At 41.4% G+C, this 21,977-nt stretch overlaps 1 protein-coding gene across 5 annotated transcripts in view; it reads right to left on the bottom strand.

The window, feature by feature from the left end:
* The window catches only part of AIG1 (androgen induced 1), a 269,086-nt gene that overhangs the window by 57,544 nt on the left and 189,565 nt on the right, over positions 1 to 21,977 (bottom strand). The window contains exon 4 of one of the 5 annotated variants that reach the window (XM_065931235.1): positions 6,633 to 6,716. The exons of the other annotated variants lie outside the window; for them this stretch is intronic. Coding sequence (XP_065787307.1) covers positions 6,687 to 6,716 — 30 coding nt within the window. The 3' untranslated portion in view covers positions 6,633 to 6,686. Of the gene's footprint in view, positions 1 to 6,632; positions 6,717 to 21,977 lie in introns of those variants that run through there. 5 annotated transcript variants of the gene reach the window in all.

Below are 21,977 nucleotides of genomic sequence, written 5' to 3' on the forward strand. Positions count from 1 at the left end.
GCTACTCTCCAGCTGTGGTGTGTGGGCTTCTCACTGTGGGGGCTTCTTTTGTTGGGGAGCATGGGCTCCAGGATGTGGGCTCAGAAGCTGTGGTACACGGGCTTAGCTGCTCTGCTGCTTGTGGGATCTTCCCAACCCAGGGATTGAACCTATGTCCCCTGCACTGGCAGGTGGATTCTTAAACACTGGACCAGCAGGGCAGTCCATGTCCATGGTCTGTGAGGTCAACTCCTTTGGTTCTAATTGCGTCAGTTCTTGATCATATTATTGTCTTTGATCAGTTCTTGAGATCATCTCCGGTGATTTCCCTTTTAACGCCTGCCATGAATGGGCCAGGGCTTCCCTAATAGCTCAGTTGGTAAAGAATCCGCCTGCCATGCAGGTGAACCCAGTTCCATTCTGGGGTCAGGAAGATCTGCGGTAGAAGGGATAGGCTACTCACTCCAGTATTCTTGGACTTCCCTTGTGATTCAGCTGGTAAAGAATCCACCTGCAATGTGGGAGACCTGGGCTTGATCCCTGGGTTGGGAAGATACCCTGGAGAAGGGAAAGGCTACCCACTCCAGTATTCTGGCCTGAAGAATTCCACGGACCGTATAGTCCATGGAGTTGCAAAGAGTCGGACACGACTGAGCGACTTAGGATAGGATGAATGGACCATGTCTTATCTTTAATTCCCTTGAATTTCTCAACCATGGAGCATTACAAATAAACAGGATTCTGAATCAGAGCAATGAAATGTCACTGGATGATATCTGGATGCCCCTGGTGCAGCTTTAAGGGCTAGAAATGAAGCCAACAAAGTACAGACCGTAAGAAGCTCTGACTTAACAGAAGCCTTGTGGGGACAGCCAGAAAGGAACATGCACATAGGGTTTTCGCAGAGTAGGTGCCGAAGCCATTTTTGTGGAATGAGGGAATGGGTAAAGGATTCTGCAGAAATCCTGCAGATGCTGAAGGCATGACCTGGTTACTTTCTGTCATTGAAAGTTTACAGGGAGGATGAAGGGGTCTTTCCGTAAGGGTCTCTCTCACCAAAGCGTTCTCCTCTGAGGTATCCTGTGTCCAGCACTTGCCAAACCTAAATTGCATCCATGTTAAAGAGGAAAAAAGGCTTTAGCACATTCCTTTAGGGGAATGGAAACAATTTATTTTGTTTGTTTCTAATGGAGAGGGTTTGCTCCAGAATCTTACTGTGAGGTCTGAGAATCTGGGTTGAGGACCGCCAGGCAGCCAGAGGCGGGGGGGGGGGGGGGGGGGAGAGAGAGAGAGAGTCCCTCAGACCTTATCAGGTGATTGAAACAGCTGGGCTAGCCAATTATAAAGGCAATCCATAAAATAGAGCTCCTGGATCTAGGTTAGGAATGCATCTTTCGCTAAGTATTAGATAAACTGGTGTTCTTTCACAATTCTTTATTTTAGTTTTCCTTAAAAATACTTGTTGTGTTTTAAAATTAAAACCTTCCTCTGTTGCTTCGCACAAGCAACTACAGTATCTTTTCGGGGGAGGGGGTGGTGGTGAGGATGGTTTCTGTTTCCTTTCCCCCCTTGATATTCAGAAAATGAAATTGTCAGGTTTCCAGTTCACCCTCCTTAGGAGCAAGAAAGTGGACGGCATGAAAGTGACCTGGATGATAACAAGTCAGGAGCTTTTGGAGAGATTCTCAGATTTCCCAACATCAACTGGATGATGAGAAACATAAACACAATTTCTCATCTGCTGGTGTTCCCTGAAAGCTTATTTTATAATAGAATTTATTTCCAAAGGGTGGACTTAGTCTCCTAACAAGAGCAGAGCGTTGTCATTGCCAAGCTGCAAGTGTCAGAACACAGCCTCAAGGTTAACATGGGTGGCATAAATAACAAGGACAACACATCCTCCTCAGAGTTCCCAAGCCTGTAATAAGACCGCTGGCGTGTTCAGTGATATATGGGCTCTTTTTATTTTCAGCAGAGAGCAGTACGCTTTGGGTCTTCAAGATGCTGTTTGATTGCTTTGCAGAAACCAATCAATAACACACAGGTAAAGTTTTCTGCAAGGCACATAAATCCTAGCATGGGGAGACCAGCTGTTGTGAGGGTCTGGATTGGTGCCAGTTTCCAACTGGGGAGTCTCAAGGAAATGATCCTGAATCTGGGACTTTGTTTGGATTTCAATGGAACATAATCGGGCGACATCTGGTCCCCCACCTTGTGCTGGCTTGGCCACACTCCCTCCACTGTGGCTCTGGGCACCTCCTGCAGGGCTTCCTGTGAGTGCCAAGCCCCAGTGCCCTGCCCGTCACCAGCTGCCAATCAGTTTTTCACAGTGGGGGACAGAAAAAGAACCTGGGGCCTCGAAAACGCCTGCTGAGAACGACTCATAAAAATGATCTTAAAATGCAATTTGGGTCCCACTGCCCCACAAGTTACTGGACACGAGACAAAAGAGAATTACAGAATTAACTTTGGGGTTGGAAAAGCGAGCAGAAGGGACTGAGGATAAGCATAGGAAATTAGCATGTGGCTACAAGGTGATGGAAAGAGAAAGAAGGGGTGAAGGACCTAATGCATAAGGGTTAATGATAAGCAAATTCATGGAAATACATGTACCCTTACTAATAAGCAGTTTCATTCAAAAGAAAACCATTTTCACATATCAAATTAGCAAATCATTCTTTTAAAATAAGAATTCCTAATGTTGCAAGAAGGAGGTGAATAACACACACTCATGAACGCTGGACAAAGAACACATTGCAGATACTGTTTTGAAAGCAAACTGACCTTGTTATCAAGGGCTCCAAACCCTTTCCCAAAGACCGTAATTGAGCTTCTAAGATCTATGCCAAAGAAATAATAATTACCCTGAATAAAACAAATAAACACACCCTTCCGTGGCTTAGTAAAAAAAGATATTTTCCCAAACACTACTTACAATAGTAAAACAATTAAAATATATCTTAATGATCTAAAGTGAGGGAATGGTTTTTAAACTAACCTATAGCCACTCAATGGAATATTATGTAGCCATTAAAACACATTAAGAAAAACACTTACATTATCATATTTAGACATCAAAGAAAATCAAAGACTACCTATACTATCAAACATAGTTTTAGAAAATCTTGTTTGTAAAACAATCTAAAAATAACACATTGTAATGTTAATGGGGACTTCCTTTGAAGAACCAAGAGTCATCTTCTTTGTTGTTTCTACATTTTTCCATTTTTTCAAATGTTCTTTCATTTATATATTTTACTTTATTATTAAAGATAACTTCATTTAAATGTTGAAAAGGATACATTAAAGAGAATGTGACATATGTACAGGAAAATATTAGAATATAGCATTAAAAAAAAGAATTACAAGGAAACAAGGCATGGTTTATAGTATAAGCTGAGAAGATGAACAGGAGAAAGGACAAATGGGCAAATTCCAGATACCAGATACAAAACACAGTGAGGAGAAGGGAGAAGCTTAAGAGAGTGATAAGAAGGGAAGAAAACCTGCAAAATACCAGGTCACAGAAAAGGCGGAGGAAAAGGTATCAGATAAAAGTTGTAGAGGTGAATGGTAGAACCCTTTTGCTTGACTAGAGGACCATTTAAAAAAGCTTGCTCACCATAAGTAACACTGACTTTACAAACAGAAAAGTCAAAGATGGTTGGGCCAAGTGAAGGAGAGGTACTAAGCTGATTTTCCTTGTACACAGTCATGGCCAAGAGTCATGGTGTCTTAGGTTTTCAAGTTTTCAAGTAAGTCTGCTGGGGTTGAAGTGTCCTAACAAATATTCCTGGGGATTAATATCCCCCTGTTTATCTCTGGTGTTAATTTTATGTATACTATTTCAGGATGGCTAAGCAGATTTGTTTGAGGAGGAATGTAAAGGGGACAATATTAGAAAGGATCGCAGTAACAATGCACATTGGTAACTTCTGAAAAATGGACCACGATGTTTAGGCAGAAAAGTGTAAATTGCATGACTCTCATTTGTGGTCCCCCTGATGATTTTCTGTCCCTGGACTGGTCCCCTGGGACACTGGACAGGACAGCATAATTCTACGATCTTCCATTTGCTAGATTGTAAACCTTAAAAAAAAAATAGTCCTCAATTTTTAGTTCGTTTGATGTATATTGGCTGCCTCTATCTTTTTCTAATTCTGCATAAAATCCCTTCCTTCCTTCTAGAAATCCTTAAGAATCCTATTTCTTAAAACCCACATATGATCAAGTAGTACATTAATATGATTCTTGGCAGCAGTTTCCTCCATTTGAAAGCCATGGATTCCCAGAATTTCCTTATTTTCTCTACCCTTGCTTCCCTTTTTATGTTGTAGCTTGGAAATATGGTGAGATAAGACAGGACAGTTCTTGTTTTCAAGTGCTACCATAAACTTTAGGCAGGGCTGTTGAGTATGTTAGACTTTCTCCCACAGTGAGTAATTCTTCCAACCTGTTACTGGTGGATGGAGCCTTCCATTTCCTAGAGAAAAAAGTGCCTTGCCAATGATGTCACCCTGTTTTAACAACATAAAGTATTTAATATTTCCTATGCTACTTGGATTATATAAACCCATTTCCCTTCCCCTGGTACAGTTTAAATTTGCAAGTAGATTTAACATAGAGATGTTTTTGCTAAGCCATAGTATAAAAACACTTCCTTCTGCAAATTCTTAGACTGCCTTCGGTTATTTATTTCACTGACATATCCATGGCTGAGCACAGCAACTGCTGAAAGCCTTTTAGCAGCAGCATCTAGAACCTGTCATCCAATTCTCTTTTCAACAGCAGGGTGAATTAGGTACTCTTACTCTCTCTCATAACTCACATGTTTTCTGAAAGATAATCATTGAGAGAAATTTACGATAAACTAGCCATTTGCTTTTTCCAGAGCCCAAGGATTACCAGACAACTTAAATTTGCGCACTAACATCAAGGAGAAAAAATAACTTCAAGAAGTTCCTCAAGTTATTGTGAGATTACAGACTTAGAGAGTGAATTTATGGTTCCTGGGGGCAAGGATGGGGGCAGGGGATAGTAAGGGAGTTTGGGATGGGCATGTACACTCTGCTATATTTAAAATGGATAACCAACAAGGATCTACTGTATAGCACATGGAATTCTGCTCAATGTTATTTGGCAGCCTGGGTGCGAGGGGAGTTTGAGGGGAAAAAGGATACATGTATATGTACGGCATGTATATGTACGGCTGTTCACTGGAAACTATCACATCGTTAATTGGCTATACCCCAATACAAAATAAAAAGTAAAAAAAAAATCACTGTGAGGTTAGAGCTGTTTGCTTAGCTCATTGCTCTCTTAGATGTCTTCTGAATTAGATTTCTTTTCTTTTCAGAAGGTTATGATGACTCTAAGTTAATGGAGTTTTCTTTAACTTTCCATTTTTGTGAACTCAACCCACTGTGGGGTTAGTTTGGTGGTGATTCTATTTCTCCAGCTGTGTTGAAAAACCTGAGACTCAAGCATTAAAAAATTCTTTTATATGAAGCAAAGTTAAGGGTTACAATTTGCCTATGTTATTTCATTAGCTTTATTCCCTGCCTCCCACCCCCATTAATTCCGACATTTAACCAAAACTGCTTTTCAGGGGGAAACTTGTCTGCTTAGGTCAAGGCCGCCAGGAGTCACAGTAGACACCCTAGAATCCAGCCTTGCATGAGCTGCAAGATGCCAACTTCAAGATGCTTTCCTTCAGCTTCCTCTGTTTCTCTGCACATGATCCTCCCTGTTTGGATATAGTTAAGATTCTGAGGTCATCTCCAGGGGACTCTGGTTTTTAATTTTTATTCCCTGCCCCTTCAACTAAAGAGAAGCTACAGAGAAAGGCATGCTTTTTGCTTGTGTGTTAACTTTAATGAGCAAAAGGAAGAATGAGGCCAATGGTGGACTTCCTTATGCAAAGTATACCAGTTAGTGAATTAGACGCTTTTGCAAGTGTGGGATGAAAAGTGTAGTGGTTAAGGGAAGTGCTCTCAAGTGAGACCAGGGTGAAATTCTAGCTTTTCACTCACTAGCTTTGTGACCTTGGGGCAGACAGCTAACTTATTTAAACCTCAGTTCACACATCTCTAAAATGGGGTTAAAGAGAATAACTAAATGGTGTTGTGCAGGAGTAAATCTGACAATGTATATATAAGGTACTGCACCTGGCATATTATAAGCACTCAATTAATGTTTGTGTTCAGTTCAGTTCAGTCGCTCAGTCGTGTCTGACTCTATGCAACCCCATGAACCACAGCATGCCAGGCCTCCCTGTCCATCATCAATTCCCAGAGTTTACCCAAACTCATGTCCACTGAGTCAGTGATGCCATCCAACCATCTCATCCTCTGTCATCCCCTTCTCCTCCTGCCCTCAATCGTTCCCAGCATCACAGTCTTTTCAAATGAGTCAGCTCTTCACATCAGGTGGCCAAAGTATTGGAGTTTCAGCTTCAACATCAGTCCTTCCAATGAACACCCAGGACTGATCTCCCTTAGGATGGACTGGTTGGATCTCCTTGCAGTCCAAGGGACCCTCAAGAGTCTTCTCCAACACCACAGTTCAAAAGCATCAATTCTTCTGCGTTCAGCTTTCTTCGTGTTATTGTTATTTAATTGTTCTTGCTATAGTCCTTCCTTGATTATATTCTCCCTTGTGATCACAGTATCCCAAAGGTTTCAGAGTGAACTTGGAATAAAGTGAACTTAACTTGCCCATCCAGATAATCTGTGGCCCTGGATGAATGAATGAACAAATGAATGGTTAAGTTTACTGGTCCCCAAAGATAAGCAGAGAACAGAAGTAAATTCCAACTATTTAATAAACACTGAGTACAATTAAGTATATTGAACTGAAGTATCAGGTGGGGAGAGCTGTCTTTAAGAAGTAGAAGACTCTCTTTGTCTCCATTTATTCCCTTCTTCAATATAACTTTGGCCCACATTTATTCTACAGAAATTGTTCAGTTGGCCTCCAGGGCACTATATCCAAACTTTACAGAAGTGAAACTTGCTGAAAAGCAGCCAATCCAAAATTAAATTCATCACCAGTCATTTTGCCATGTCATTGCTCTTCTAGAGTTCCCTGTCCATTATACAAACAACCGTTCAAAAAAGACACTGTGTTCGTTCCCCACTTTGGCCATGAGCATGTTAGACAAGAGGAATCTTTACGATGTTCAGGTTCACATGGGTTTAGAGCTTGGAAAAGAATCCTTATTAGCTAGGTGGCAGGTGAAGTTACTGTGTAGACAAGCTCACTTAAGAGAAAGGTATGTATTAAGACCAGAAGAGGGCCTGAGAACAAGTCTGGAAGAACTCCATGTTTAAAGTTGGATGGCACAAGATGAGTCTGCAATGCCTAGTAGAGGAGGGAGCCAGAGAGAGAAAAGGAAAGCCAGAAAAGGTATCATGGAAGCCAAGGGAAGGAAAATAAGAGGATCGAACAGTCAGTTCCATTCAATTCCTCTGAGAAGGCAAAATAGGACCAAAAATGTCCACCAATGTCCTGGAAAATGGATCAGCAGAGACATTAGTAAAGCCGGTGTCAGCAGTTGGTGGGGACAGAAGACAAAAGTGCAGTAGATCCTGAAAACTCATATCATCCAATCTCAACTCTTGGTTCTAGAATTTAAGACCTTTCCTTCATTGCTCCTCAAATTGTTTTCTTTTCTTTTTAACTAAACTTTATATTGATTTATTTTTTAAAGTAAGAAACTTACTTTATTTTAAAAAAATTTTAATTTGAGGATAATTGCTTTACAACATTCTGTTGGTTTTTGCCCTACAACAACACAAATCAGCCATAATTATTTTTATAATATATATATAATATATATATATATCACCTACCTCTTGAGTCTCCCTCCCATCCCCCATCCCACTCCTTTAGGTCATCACAGGGCACTAGACTGGGCTCCCTGAGAAAACTATTAACTGAAAGAGACACTTGTAACCCAATGTTCACTTTATTTATTTTTTTTTAATTAATTTATTTTTTTGACTGAGCTGTGGGGCAAGCAGGATCTTATTTCCCCGACCAGGGATCAAACCTGTGCCCCTGCAGTGGAAGCACAGAGTCTTAACCACTGGACCACCAGGGACGTTCCAAGTTATTTTCAATTTAACCTTTCATTTATAATTTCCAAAGTGTTTCTTTGCCTCAGCTATGCCATTCCCTCTGCAGGTTTCCTTTTTCATTCTGTTTACATGTCCATCTCTGATTCTCTCTGCCAATTACATCTATGAAATACCTTCATTAGCTAAGAGAGGCTGCAGGATAAGAAGCATTTGAGAGAAACAAAAATCTTTAAACAAAAGTTTAATGAGTTTTGCAAAAGGGTGTGTGTGAAAATGGAATGTTTGATGTTAACAATGTCAAAGAAGAAAACTTTGATGGGGTGACAGGTAATTCAGCATTGCTGAGTCAGCACGAACATTAAGGCTATTGATGACTTGAGTCATAATTTGCCGGTGGTTGTTCATGATTCATGAAGAAGCTGCATGAACACAAACTCATCTGAATTTAGTCAGTGTGTTCAATATGCTCCCATTTTGTGACAGATTAAACAAAGTGGAAGACTTTTGTCCTTATTTTCCTGGTGAGGAAACTGAGGGCTTCTCTAGTAATTATATAGAAATGGTTCAGTCTAGGGGGAAACATCTGCCCTTTGACCTTGGAGAAACATAGATTCAAATATTGTTGATATCAGGGATTAAGCTGGAGGACCTTGGACATCTACCTGGCTTTTCTGATTTGTTAAATGGGAACAGCACAACACTGTCATGAAGATTAGATTATAATAAACCCATAGCTGGCCATAAACAGGCGTTCAATAGTTACTCGTTTTCTTTCCCTTCCCTCCTTAATTTTCAATAGAAAAAGCACCACCAGTAGCACACGGTCATGCTTAATCTTGAGGGCTGGCAGAAAGTGATGATCGGTAAGAGGAACTCGGCCTCTCACCAAAATGTATGCTTTTGGAACTATGTCTCCATCTTTCAGAGACATCACTGGACACAAGTGAAAATTAGAAGTCATGAAGAGGTTATCCTGGCCTATTGGACTGTCTGAGTTTGTGGAGTCAAGGCACAGGGTGCAGATGTGAGGAGAAGGCCTGAGGCGTATTTCTGTGTCCTCCTGGCCCCTAGCACAGTTCAGAACCTACCAGATACACTAAGAAACAGAGGGTGGTATGTTCGCTAGCTAAACCAGCAGATTAAAAAAACATCCTGGCTGGAAAAAGATCTCAATTTAGTTTTGACACAAACTCTGCATGACTTAGGGGCAAATTACATAAAACATTGTGAACTTTTATTTCTTTGCCCAGCCATTTAGAGCCAAAATGTTGTGAGAACAAAAAAACAAAACAAAAAACCCAACCCGAAAGAAACCAAACCAAAGCAAACCAAACTAAACCAAATACAAACAAACAAACAAAAACCAAAAAAGCAAGCATAAAACTTTCTGTCAAAATATAAATGCGTAACTATAACACTTCAAAACACACACACATGCACGGATTCAGTATGCATTTCCACTGAAAACTCCAAAGATTCACAAGTGTTGCATCTGTACTAATTTCAGAAGTTAATTTGCTTTTTAAGAAACATTTCCTTAAATCTTTGCGAAGGTCAGTGAATGAAGCTTATTAAAAATATTTTTAATTTAAAAAGTGGAAATATTCAAACTCTAATAGTAAACAGCCCATTTCAAAGTTCATTTTATTTTAGCAATTCAGGTGTTACTGACTCCAGGAAAGGATGGATGGGACCCCAGGAGCTTGGAGCGCTCCCTAAAAGCCATCAGGCATGGATCAAGGCAGTGAGTTACCAGATGTCTTTGATACTGACATAGTGACTTCAGCAAAAATGACCTGGGGGCTGTGAAAAGATTCTTTCCAAAATAGCCATTCACCAGAAAGTCATAGGACATCTTATATATTTAGTTTCTATGAATCCAGATGCATGCTTTAGAAGCAAATGAGACCAAAGGCTGAAGATGTTTCCAAAGCCAGTTATATGATGTAGGATTTCCAATCTCCTTCCACCATCACTGTCCTAAATGAAGAAAGGGAAGTGGGTATCACTTTAATTTTCCCATCCACTACTGACATTTTTACAAGAGGTTGCTGTCAGAGGAAAATAACTATGTCCCAGCTGATTAAAAAAAAAAAAAAAGACAACTGGGAACAAAATTTTCTTTGTTTTTTATGATATTTTAATATAGAGAGAGAATTAAGAAAAGAAAGAAATAATCTGCTCTGGACAGTTGATGAACTGGGAATTCTGAATAGAGCAGACCTGGGATTAGGGAAATATCATATTGATAATACATTTTTTATTTCAGCAGCCACCGCCCCCCCCCCCTCGCTTTTTATTTTCTCTCTCAGCTATAAGCTCCATTTTTGTCCATTTGGCATCCATGGAAGATTTTACCTGGATTTGAAGTTTCCACAATTAAAAAAAAAAATTGAATACCACTGGGCAAGAAAAATGTCTAAACCTACCAAAATTAAACTAACTGAAGGCAAATGAAAATCCAAAGTTCAAGTTTAAAAAGTCGGTGGCACATATATTCAATAAAAATAGCCCCAGACATCAACATTTGATGGGACCCACATAAAGGTGCAGACCTATGGGAGAGGGAGAGAAGGTACTGGCTAGGGATAACTATTGGAGAATCAGTCATATCCATTTTCTATTTAAAAAATTCTAATTTCTGTAGGTTTTTTATCATAGGGCCTATATCCCTACTACTGGTTTTCATGGCTTTCCTCTGCATGTTACATAGGCATAAACAACTCTGGGGCTTCTCAGGTGATGCTACTGGTAAAGAACCCACTTGCCAATGCAGGTAGATGTAAGAGACGCAGGTTTGACTCCTGGGTCAGAAAGATCCCCTGGAGGACGGCATGGCAACCCACTCCAGGATCCTTGCCTGGAGAATCCCAGACAGAGGAGCCTGGTGGGCTACAGCCCATGGGGTCGCAAAGACTCAGACAGGATTGAAGCAACTTAGCACACACAGACAAGACTGCCTATAACTGGGAAGTTCAGCTCTATTTATTTTTGCAGTACTATTCCTATGTCCTAAATACATAATTGCTTTTTAATCGCTATTTTCTTTAACTTTCTCAGATGTTTATTTGATTTATAAAACTACATATTTTTCTTAAGCACCTAAGCCACCATTTACAAAAAAAAGACACTCTAAGCTGGTCGGTACCGAAAAAATGCAACATCATCATTTTAGTCAACTCAGCAGAATAAGAAAACATGTTCTCCCTAACCTTTCCACAGAGTTAACGATTCATAGCCAAATCAGAGTATCTCGAAATCTAGGAAGAATGAAACAACAGGGCTAACAGAATCACAGAATCTTTGTGAAGGATCAGTATATATCACCCCAACTAGAAAAATAATTAGGGAAGTTGATGAAAAGCCGTGTGTCCTATTAGCATTCTTTGAAATTCCCAAGAAAAGCGTGAACTTTCTCCCCAGAAAAAAGCCACAAACACACACACACAGTTTTCACAAACTATTTACGACTTCCAACCCACCTATGGACATTACTGGTAACCACATGCTATGGACTGAATTAAGTTCTCCCAAAATTCCCATGTTGAAACCCCAACCCCCACTGTGACTACTTGAAGACAGGATCTTTAAAGAAGTAAGTGAGGTTAAATGAAATCATAAGGGTGGAGCCCTAAACCAATAGGATTAGTGTCCTTGTAAGTAGAAGAGACACCAGGGGTGTGATCACAAAAGAGAAAAAGCTATGTGAGGTCACAGTGAGAAGGCAGCCATGAAGAGGCCTCAGGAGAAACCAACCCTGTCAACACCTTGATTGGACTTCCAGCCTCTAGGACTGTGAGTAATAAGTTTCTGGTGTTTTAAACTATCCAGTCCATGGTATTTTGTTATGGCAGCCCTAGCACATTAATAGACCCCATGACCAGATATGAAGGAAAATGTGGTTTGATCAGTGTTCTAACTAAAGGCCACTGTGGTTTAATGCTGGGACTGTTCTGTATCAGGCAGCAATTTAAGGAGGTATTCTACGTCACAGTGGCTGATGCTCCTATTGATAGTTCACCTAAGATCACATAATCAGAGACTTCTAGAATGGGAAGGACCTACTTTTTAAGTGTCTTACAAGCTATCACAACTCTAGTAGCACCTTCCTGAGAAAACAAAACAGTAACTACTTCATCAGGGTTAAAATTGCACATATGCAAGTCAGCGACTTAAATTGGACAAAATAAAAAAGGCACAGCAGAATCAACCCATGAACTCCTGAGTCAATGTCCCAGAAAAAGAATAATTCTCAAGAATTTTCAGCTTCTGTTTGTGTTTCCAGACGGAACAAGATGTCCAGGTCATTGTCTCATGACAGGGTCTAACTGGTAAATGTGTCTCGGGAAGATTCTCATTCAGATAAGTGAAGGTGCTTTAAATTTGGATTTTCCTATGTATGACATCCCTGGAAAGTTCACCTGGGCCAAAATCCCACCAAAGGATGGGCCACTTTAACCGCCCATCCCCTGCTTCATGCCAACTACAGAAGCTGCAGCACAGCAGAGAATAAGGCATGTTAAATACTTTCTCCTCCAAGTAATACTGCAGTAATACTGGCTTTCCTTCCACTTCCCCATTTTCTCCTGCTGCTTATTATTATTTTTGTTTATTGCCACTTACACCAACTGACTCACGTAAGGCAGGAACCCACTATTTTCAAAGGGCATTTTCTCCCTGCACGGAAGGGAAGAAGCCTTTGAAGAGGAAACAGGGTCAGTGGGAGCTGAGTTCAAAGCACCCCCAATGGCTAAGAAGCAAGAGAAGACTTCAAACAGGGAGAAGGCCAATCTTTGATGAAGTTGAAAATTCAAAAGAAATTCCTCTGCTGATCTAATGGGGAGAGTCTTCCACCTTGAGCTGCAGGCCGAGGAGGTGGCATCGTTACTAACCCATGAGATTCAGTGTAAACAAACCATGACCAGGAACTTCAGCCTAGGGGCTTCAGTATTGCTTCGGTGGAAGTCTTTGTTTAGTCTAAAGAATATAAAAATGATTTGAAATGCTTTCTTGAATGAGACTTTTTGAAAGTCTTTGAAAATGATTTGCTCTCCCTGTTGGAAATGTTCAGATTTTCCATACAAATATTGAGGATGTCAGAGAATGAGTACACCGTAAATGATATATTTATGGTGTACATACATTTACACTGTAAATGTGTCATTGATTATCAGCTTATGGATAAATATTTTGCTTGGGGATCATCTGTTCATATACATAGTGTGAAATACTTGATGAGTTCCTGATGGCAGACGTATAGAACTTCTAACCTCCCTACACGGCTATGCTAAAGATCTGCTAATTGGAGAATTTGTCCCAACACCCCAACCTGACATTTGGAAAGCATATTCTCGTGGAATAACAACGGCACAAATAAATGTAGGTTATTGTAGTTTGGCTAGTGTGCTACTTGGCCCACTCTGAGTAAAATGGCCCTTACCTGGAGGTAAGCCCAGGAATCTAACTCCCTTGTTTCTGTAAGGAAATCCTACTGAATTCTTAGTTCCAGCCAAAAGAAACCAATTTTTGGAACATGACCTTTTCAGAATACTTAAGGAATGTCTATGGTACTTATCAGAAGTGGCAGACAGATTCAAAGATGTCTTTTCATGTCTACGCCCTTGTTGGAAGGTAGGCACTGATTTGCCTTAACCTACAGTATCTGGTACAGGTGATGACTGATCACCTCTATGATTTGTTTACATAAGACTGTGAGTTCTGTTTTGCTAGCAGGCTACTTCTCTTGCTGGCTTTGATGAGCCACAGAGCTATGCTGGGGAGGCTCACATGACAAGACCTAAGGGAGCATCCTCGGGCCAACAGCCAGCTAGAAACTGAGGCTCTGAGTCTAGCAGCCCGTGAATAACCGAATCCTGCCAAGAGCCATGCTCTTTGTAAGAGCTCGTTCCCCACTCAGTCCTTCCACTAAGACCCCAGCCCCGGCTGGTGATTTGCATCTTTTGAGAAGCCTTTTAGCAAAAGATCCAGCTAAACCACGTGTGGACTGCTGACCTTCAAAAACTGTGAGATGATAACCGAGTGCCCTTTTAGGTTGCTAAGTTTGTAGTAATTTGCTATTGAGCAATAGAAAAAAAAACAAACTAAGAAACCAAGTGTAGATTCATCTAACTATTCTGACCTTCCCATCCAAGTTCAGACTAGCCCACCACCATTTCAACTGGGCCTTCACTGTTGTTTCAAAATAATTTTATTTACCTTCTTAACTTCCTAGCATATTAAGGGTTTTATTACAACATTTCTCTATGTTTGTTGAAACTCCCAAATTTCTGTTTATCCAATTATCCAATATTTCTTGGGTTCCTATCCTGTTAAGTTGTCCCTAAAAGATGCAGTAAGAGAAAGATGAAGTGAATGGTCTGGCAGAAGAGATGGTATTCTCATAAATATATGGTTTCCAAACAGAAATAAGTGATATAGAAAAGGGATAAGGTGGCATGAAAGTTCCAAAGAGGAGAAAGTTGTGTCAGGGGGAGGGGGTGGGGAAACAGAGTTTGATTAAGTTTGAGAGATGGAGAGCAGAAATGGAAAGAAGATATACAGGCATCACTCAGATATACTGGCTGTTTGATTCTAGATAACAGCGCAAATACCACAGTAAACTGAGTCACACGCAGTTTTTGATTTCCCAGTGCAAATTAAAGCTATGTTTACACTGTACTGTAGTCTATTAAGGGTGCAACAGCATTATGTCTAGAAATGTACACACCTTAATTGAAAAATACTTCACTGCTAAAAACACTATCACCTCAGCCTTCAATGAGTCATAAAAGTAACATCAAAGATCACTGATGGCAGATTACCAAAAAAATACAATAATAATGAAAAAGTCTGAAATATTGTGCAAGTTACAAACACAATAATAAAGAAAAAGCCTGAAATATGACACAGAGACATGAAGTGAGCAAGTGTTGTTAGGAAAATGGAGCCAATAGACTTGTTCAATTTGTCACAAACCTTCAATTTGTAAAAAAAAAAAAAAAAAAAAAGCATAGTATCTGCACAGGGCAATAAAGCAAAATGCAATAAAACAAGGTCTGTTTGTAATGAGGTTTATTTCAGAAACAATAGTTTGCTTGATTTAAAGGAAACAAAAAGAAGGGCAAGATGTCTTTCTTATCCAGAGTGTCTATGTGGTGCTGAAAGGAAGAACAGTGGAAACAACTGCAAAAGGCCAGGGGCCAGATTGGGATGAAACAAATGGCTAGAAAAGTCCCATCTTTAAATTGCAGGGCCATCTGAGGTCAGAGGAGTCATCTGGATGCACAGAACCAGTAAAAAATGGATTAGAAGGAAGTCAGAGAACGCGTTCGTTTATTCAACAAATATCGCACCTCGAATGTGCACCCTAGTCCTACTCTCACAAAACTTGCAGACCAGCTGCCTCAGCAGACCTAGCTAAGGAGCTATCCTGAACCTACCTCAGGTCACAATCCACTCTAGTTTGCAAACCAATAACATAACACAGGTCAGCTCTCAAGAAATTCTGGAGGCTTCCATGGAACATTTAAGACAGTATATGTATTCGATTCCTAGGGCTTCTACAAAGAGTACCATAAACTGGATAATTTAAAACAACCAAAGTTTATTTCCTCATAGTCCTAGAGGCTAGAAATCTGAAATGAAAGTGTCGGCAGCGATGCAGTGCTACTAAAGGCTCTGGGGGGATCTTCCCTTGCTTCTTCCACGTCTTAAAGTTGCTGGTATTCCTTGGCTTGTGGCCACATCACTCCAATCTCCACCTCCACAGGCCTGCGGCCACCTCCTCTTCTGTGTTCTGTCTAATCTCCCACTGCCTTTCTCACACAAGGACTCTCATGATCCAGGATACTGCTTCTCCCTTCGGATCCTTAACTAATCACATCATTTTGCCATAAAAGTTAACAATCATTCTTTTGCCATAATAGGTGGTATTCACAGGTTCTGGAGATTAAGATGTAGACATGTTATTATTATTATTATTATTTGGTCAAAAATGTTTGCATTTCAACCTAAACTACTCATGGAACTCTTCTGAGATGTACAACTTCCCTAATGTTTGCTGTTCTAGTTAGCCCACACTCAAACCAGAGTAATTGGCAGGAAAGCACTGAAAACAGACAAACCACGTGGTTCTTTCAGGGACAGAGAGGAAGGGAGGAAGACTATAAAGAGCTGCTTCCTATTGGAGAGCCAGCCTGGATGGGCAAGAAGACACAGAGAATCACATTCACGGAGAAGAGCAACTGAACCCCCGGGCTTGAGCTCAGGGCACACACAGAGCTGGGCCCAAAAGGGGACTGGCCGGGGGCTCAACCAGAGGGATGCTGATGTGACGTGCCTTGTCCTGGATGTCACAGGGCTTTCTGAGAAGTCCCACCGTGCCTGCCATGCTCACAGTTTCCTTTTCCTCAGGGATTTATTATGCAGAGCTTGCCATGCTGTATAGCCCATGACTCTCCTTTCCTGGTCAAAGGCAGCTAGATGAAGAACCAGTGGTTGATCCCAAGCCAGCCTTCTGCAGGCAGTCCATTGACCCTTATGGTGACATGCTTGCTGTGATGTATACCCAATGGAGATGCATCATATGAGATCATAACTGCTGACCCGTCTATCTTTTAGAGGCTTTAAATGGGAGACACTGAGAGCATCAAAAAACAGTAGCGTGGGCTGAAGCCAGAGACACAGGAGGAAGGCAAGAAGCAGAAGTCATAGAGAGTAGAAGCTCTGTGTAAACAGAAGTGGTGGAATGGGAAGGTCATTGGTAGGAGCAGCAGAAACCACAGCTGGTCAGGGAATAGGAAGTCCAACCCAGCAGAGACAGGAGCAGAGATGGAAGAGCTGAGTATTGAACTTGGGAAGCTATCAGAGTTGCTATCGAGTTTCTAGAACCACCTGCAGATGAAGGAGCTACTGTCCAATCCTGGCCTTAACAGTGACCCATATTCGCTTCTCTAGGAGGCTGCCCACCTGGTTTTATGTCTTCCCCCACTTCTCCATGCAGCCTCCTACCACATCTCTGTGAACTTCAGCAAAAGAACTTGAAACTCAGCCTGCACGTCCCACTGGCGTCAACAAATACTTAATAACTAATTATTTCGTCAGGGTGATACTGACAGTGCACTGAGCAAATAGCTTCAAACCAACCCTTGTCCCCAAGAAGAGATGTGAGTCAAAGGACATTTTCATGTCTAGCAGTGGCTTTAGACTTTCATTCAGTTGTAGGCATTAACAACCAGTGTGAAAACACTTATAAAAATGGCAATGTATTTGTAAATGACAATTAAATTACTTTGTGGTACACTTGCCCTAATTTTAAAAATATGCATTACTATATTATTAAGTGCTTAACTTTCAATTAACACTAACAGCCCCTCTTACAAACCAAAATTAAATTAAGTGGGGATTGGTCATTTCCCTTCCCTGTAAAGAATGAACCAGCTTTAAATGCTGAAAATGAATATTAGATGATAGATTGTCCTGTTTCATGTATTTTGCAAATTTAAGTTTTTCAATGGTGGCATCCTTTTAGCTCTACTACGCTCTTGACATTTGTTGAGCCTAAGAATCTCTGTGGAACTCTAAATATATTTTTTAATTAATTTATTTAGTTTTGGCTGTGCGGGGTCTTCACTGCTTTCACTGCTGTGCGGGCTTTTCTTTAGCTGTGGCGAGCAGGGGCTACTCTCTAGTTGCGGTGTGAGGGCTTCTCCCTGCCGGGGCCTTTCTTGTTGCATGGGCTCAGTAGTTGTGGCCCCTGGGCTCTAGGGCACGGGGATCAAACCCATGTCCCCTCCACGGGCAGGTGGGTTCTTTACTCCTGGGCCACCAGGGAAGTCCTGGAACTTTAAGTACATATTGTTGTTGATGTCTTACCCTGGGAGATTCTGATTAATGAGGAATCCAACTAACTGATGGGAATTGTAGGAAGTGGGGGTGGGCTACACGTACTTTTTGCCTTGATTCAAGTTCAATCGACTGAACGCAGGTAGCTTGACCCCTAGCCTGGTGAGCAGCGGGCCATGTACATCAACGAGGCAGACATCGCTGGGTGGGAGGGCCCGGAGGGGCCCGCCCCTTTGGTTTTCACCAGGGATCCCTTTGTTTGTGGTGGTTACTCCATCTCTGAGGGTGATGGAGTATGGCTGTCCTCCCACTGCTCCCCTCAAAACCCTTCCGGCCTGACAAGCAACTGAGATAGGGTTTGAGACGAATACGCTTTAGCCTGGGATGTGTAACTACATCCTAAATTTCAGAGTGCTGGAGACGTCAAACCGTGACTTGAAGAATACATGAGAAAGCACGCTCTTACATGTGCCACCGTGATGCACCATATGCAAACAGGTTGGCTCTAGCCCAACTTTCATGGAGACACTCATAGCATATGACTAAAACACCTTCCCTTGGCTTTTCTTACCTGGATGTATGGGTCAGTTGGTAAAGAATCTCCTGCCATGCAGGAGACCCAGGTTTGATCCCTGGGTAGGGAAGATCCCCTGAAGAAGGAAATGGCTACCCATTCCAATATTCTTGCCTCGGAAATCCTATGGACAGAGGAGCCTGGTGAGCTACCGTCCATGGGGTCACAAAGAATCAGACACGACTAAGTGACTAAACCACCACCACTGGGAGCATAATTTTCCCCTGTAGAAATAACACAGAATTATTAGCTCCATAGATTATATTATTTTTAGGGCTCATAAAAACTCCACTGACTCTTAATAGTCATAAGAGAGTCCCAGGAAACCAGGAAGGTGCACTGTCCTCTGAGCCAAGCACTGGTGTTTATCACAGCTTTATGTGCCAGAGAAAGAACCCAGAGAAGGGTGCTAGCAACTTCACCTGCTTTCAGGGGTATAAAAAGCCAAAGAAGAGTTTTTTAGATGGTGGTCAGTGGGGTTCTCATGTTTTTGCAAGGAAAAGTCAGAGGGACATAGACCAAGAACTTTTGAATCAGACCCACCTAAGTTCAAATTTAAATCCTACTACCTATCAGCAGTCTGATCTCAGTAGTTAATGAACACAGCAGCAGGCAGTGAGGGGTAATGTTTACAGATTCCAGGGAGAGAATGCCTAGATTTGAATCCTGGCTCAAGTTTCTTAACCTCCCTCCATTTCAGTTTCTTCATCTATGAGATGGAAATACTCACAACAAAGAATAAATCTACCCAAAGAGAGGTCTGGTCTTTGCTCTCAGCTACTAAGAGGTGCTCTCTAGACCCCTGGAATATCCTACCTCTCGGGGAGTGTCTTTGCCTGGGAGCTTTGGCCACCAGCCAATCTAAGAATGTGATTTTATGATGATGGCTTTGGCTCAGTTCAGTTCAGTTCAGTCGTGTCCGACTCTTTGTGACCCCATGAATCGCAGCATGCCAGGCCTCCCTGTTCATCACCAACTCCCGGAGTTCACTCAAACTCATGCCCATCGAGTTGGTGATGCTGTCCCACCATCTCATCCTCTGTCGTCCCCTTCTCCTCCTGCCCCCAATCCCTCCCAGCATCAGGGTCTTTTCGAGTGAATCAACTCTCGCATGAGATGGCCAAAGTACTGGAGTTTCAGCTTCAGCATCAGTCCTCCCAATGAACACCTAGGACTGATCTCCTTTAGGCTTTGGCTCACATGGTAGCAATTCTGTCCCTGGGAAGGACTGGAGACTGAAGGTCAGCCGTGCAGGCAGCATGTGATTTAAGCCCCAGTAAAACTCTGGACACCAAAGGCTCCGGGGAGTGTTCCTGGTTGGCTGTCCATCGTGCACAGGGTCACACACCCTCACCAGGAGGAATGAATGCTGTTCAACTGGAAACCACCTGTGGATCTGTCCTGGTCTCCATTCCATACCTATTCCCATGGCTGATTGTTATCCCTATCCTTTTCCTGTGATAAATCATGAAGATGAGCACAGCGTCATTCAGTGAATTCTGTGAGTCCTTCTAGTGGATTTTTGAACCTAAGGATGATTTTGAGGACCCCTGAACTTGCAACTTATGCCAGTAGTGAGGCTAGTCTGGTGTAATCTTGTAGTTGGCTAACTCTCACATGGACTAAAACTTCTGCATTCCCTCCTTTGCATGAGTTTTGACATGCAAAACACGTAGGACAATACAAGAAAGTGTAAGTAAGTGAAAGTATTAGTCACTAAGCTGTGTTCGACTCTTGCAACCCTATGGACTGTAGCCTGCTAAGCTCCTCTGTCCATGGGATTCTCCAGGCAAGAATACTGGAGTGGGTTGCTATTTCCTCCTCCAGGGGATCTTCCTGACCCAGGGATTTAACCCACGTCTCCTGCATCTCCTGCACTGGCAGGCGGAATCTTTACCACTGATAAGTTGCTCTGTAAATGCTGGCTATTATTTTACAAACTTTACACACATTTACAAATCATTTTTAAAATGAACTCATGCTACAAGTCTGTTTCTGTGTTGAATGGCTCAAATGGATCATCTCATTTATTACCCAGCTAACTCTATGAGGAAACTGAATGACACTTAAGTTAATTCAGTGAGCAGAAGCCAGGACTTAAACCTAGCAAGGCACCCAGATTTCATGAAAGTCTACCCTACTGGTTGATAGGCTAAACTGCCCCATAAGATACCTCTGTTGAGGGTATTCACGGACTGCATTGCTAGGATTACAGATGATGTTTGCAAGTCCCCAAGCAGACTGCTCGAGTGGGACCCATAAATAGCCATCAAGTTCCCACAGTTTGTCGTTCCTGCATAGAAACACACAAATAGTTCTGCAGGAAAAATCTGGAAGAAGAGCCACACTTTTGAAATTGCTTCATTGGCCAACAGCAGAGAATAGCACCCTCATCCCAAACTTGTTATTTCTTTTCCAAGCAATTATCATTTTGTATATCTGTAGCTCTGGGAGGGGCAATCTCTATTCTTGATTGGATTTTGTACTGTCATATGAAATGAAAAAACATTTTAAGTTTCTGAATTACAGTGTATCAAATTCCATTATAGTATCAATAAAATAAAAGAAGCAATAAATTTAGTGTAGACGCCTCAGGGGCAAATCTAATCACTATGAAATTCTACACACTTAAAATCTCTGGAAGCTGTGTTTCTCTTTCCCACTTCTTTTTTTTTAAAACTACTTTTGTATAACTAGATGCCACTTAGTACACTTTGCTGCTGCATATATCCAAATGTTGTCTAGAAAAAGAACTGACAACAAACACTGCAGCTTCTCTCCTTTCATGGGTCATGTGGATGATACATTCACTATTTCACCTCTTCTTGGCAACTAGAACCCTGCCTCTTTCGCCTTTCCAGTCTTGTCCATTTCAACTTCCTTTTTCTTCAGTTTCTTGAAAATTTGACTTTGTTTTTCTTGCTTTCCAAGGTACACTCTGTGCTTATGAAAATGTACTATTAATAGCAATGTCTCAAATTGGCATAATTCCTCAAATTGCATGTTGCCAGGTTGCTGTGGGACCCAGTTTTTTTTTTATTAGGTTCACTTGGTTCATCTTTTGGGTGCCTACTCACCTTGAAAAGTGTTAAAGCGCTCTTAAAAACCCAGGGTAATCCTCCTACCATTTAACTGGTATGGGGTGGGAAAGGACCAATATACCTAACTGTCCCCAAGTTCTCACTGAAGATAATTATTCAATCCTCTGTTTCATTCCGTTTATATAGGTATTTGGTAAAAAAAAATTCAGACCTAGGATAATGGCAATACTTATACTAAAATAAGCTTAACACCTTTCCATTCACCTTGAATGCCATTCAAGGCTGTGTGATAAATGCCACTGTGAGTTTCAAATGATATAACGTGTATCAGAGAAAAGTCCTTTGCCAACTGTCCTTTACAAATGTAGGAGATTATTATAACATTAACTTGGGTAATGAGGGCCGGCTATTCAATATTTTGACAAATAAACTGAAAGCTTGGTTCATTAACTGGATTTT

The sequence above is a fragment of the Muntiacus reevesi genome, chromosome 3, assembly GCF_963930625.1.
Source record: "Muntiacus reevesi chromosome 3, mMunRee1.1, whole genome shotgun sequence".
Lineage (NCBI taxonomy): Eukaryota > Metazoa > Chordata > Mammalia > Artiodactyla > Cervidae > Muntiacus > Muntiacus reevesi.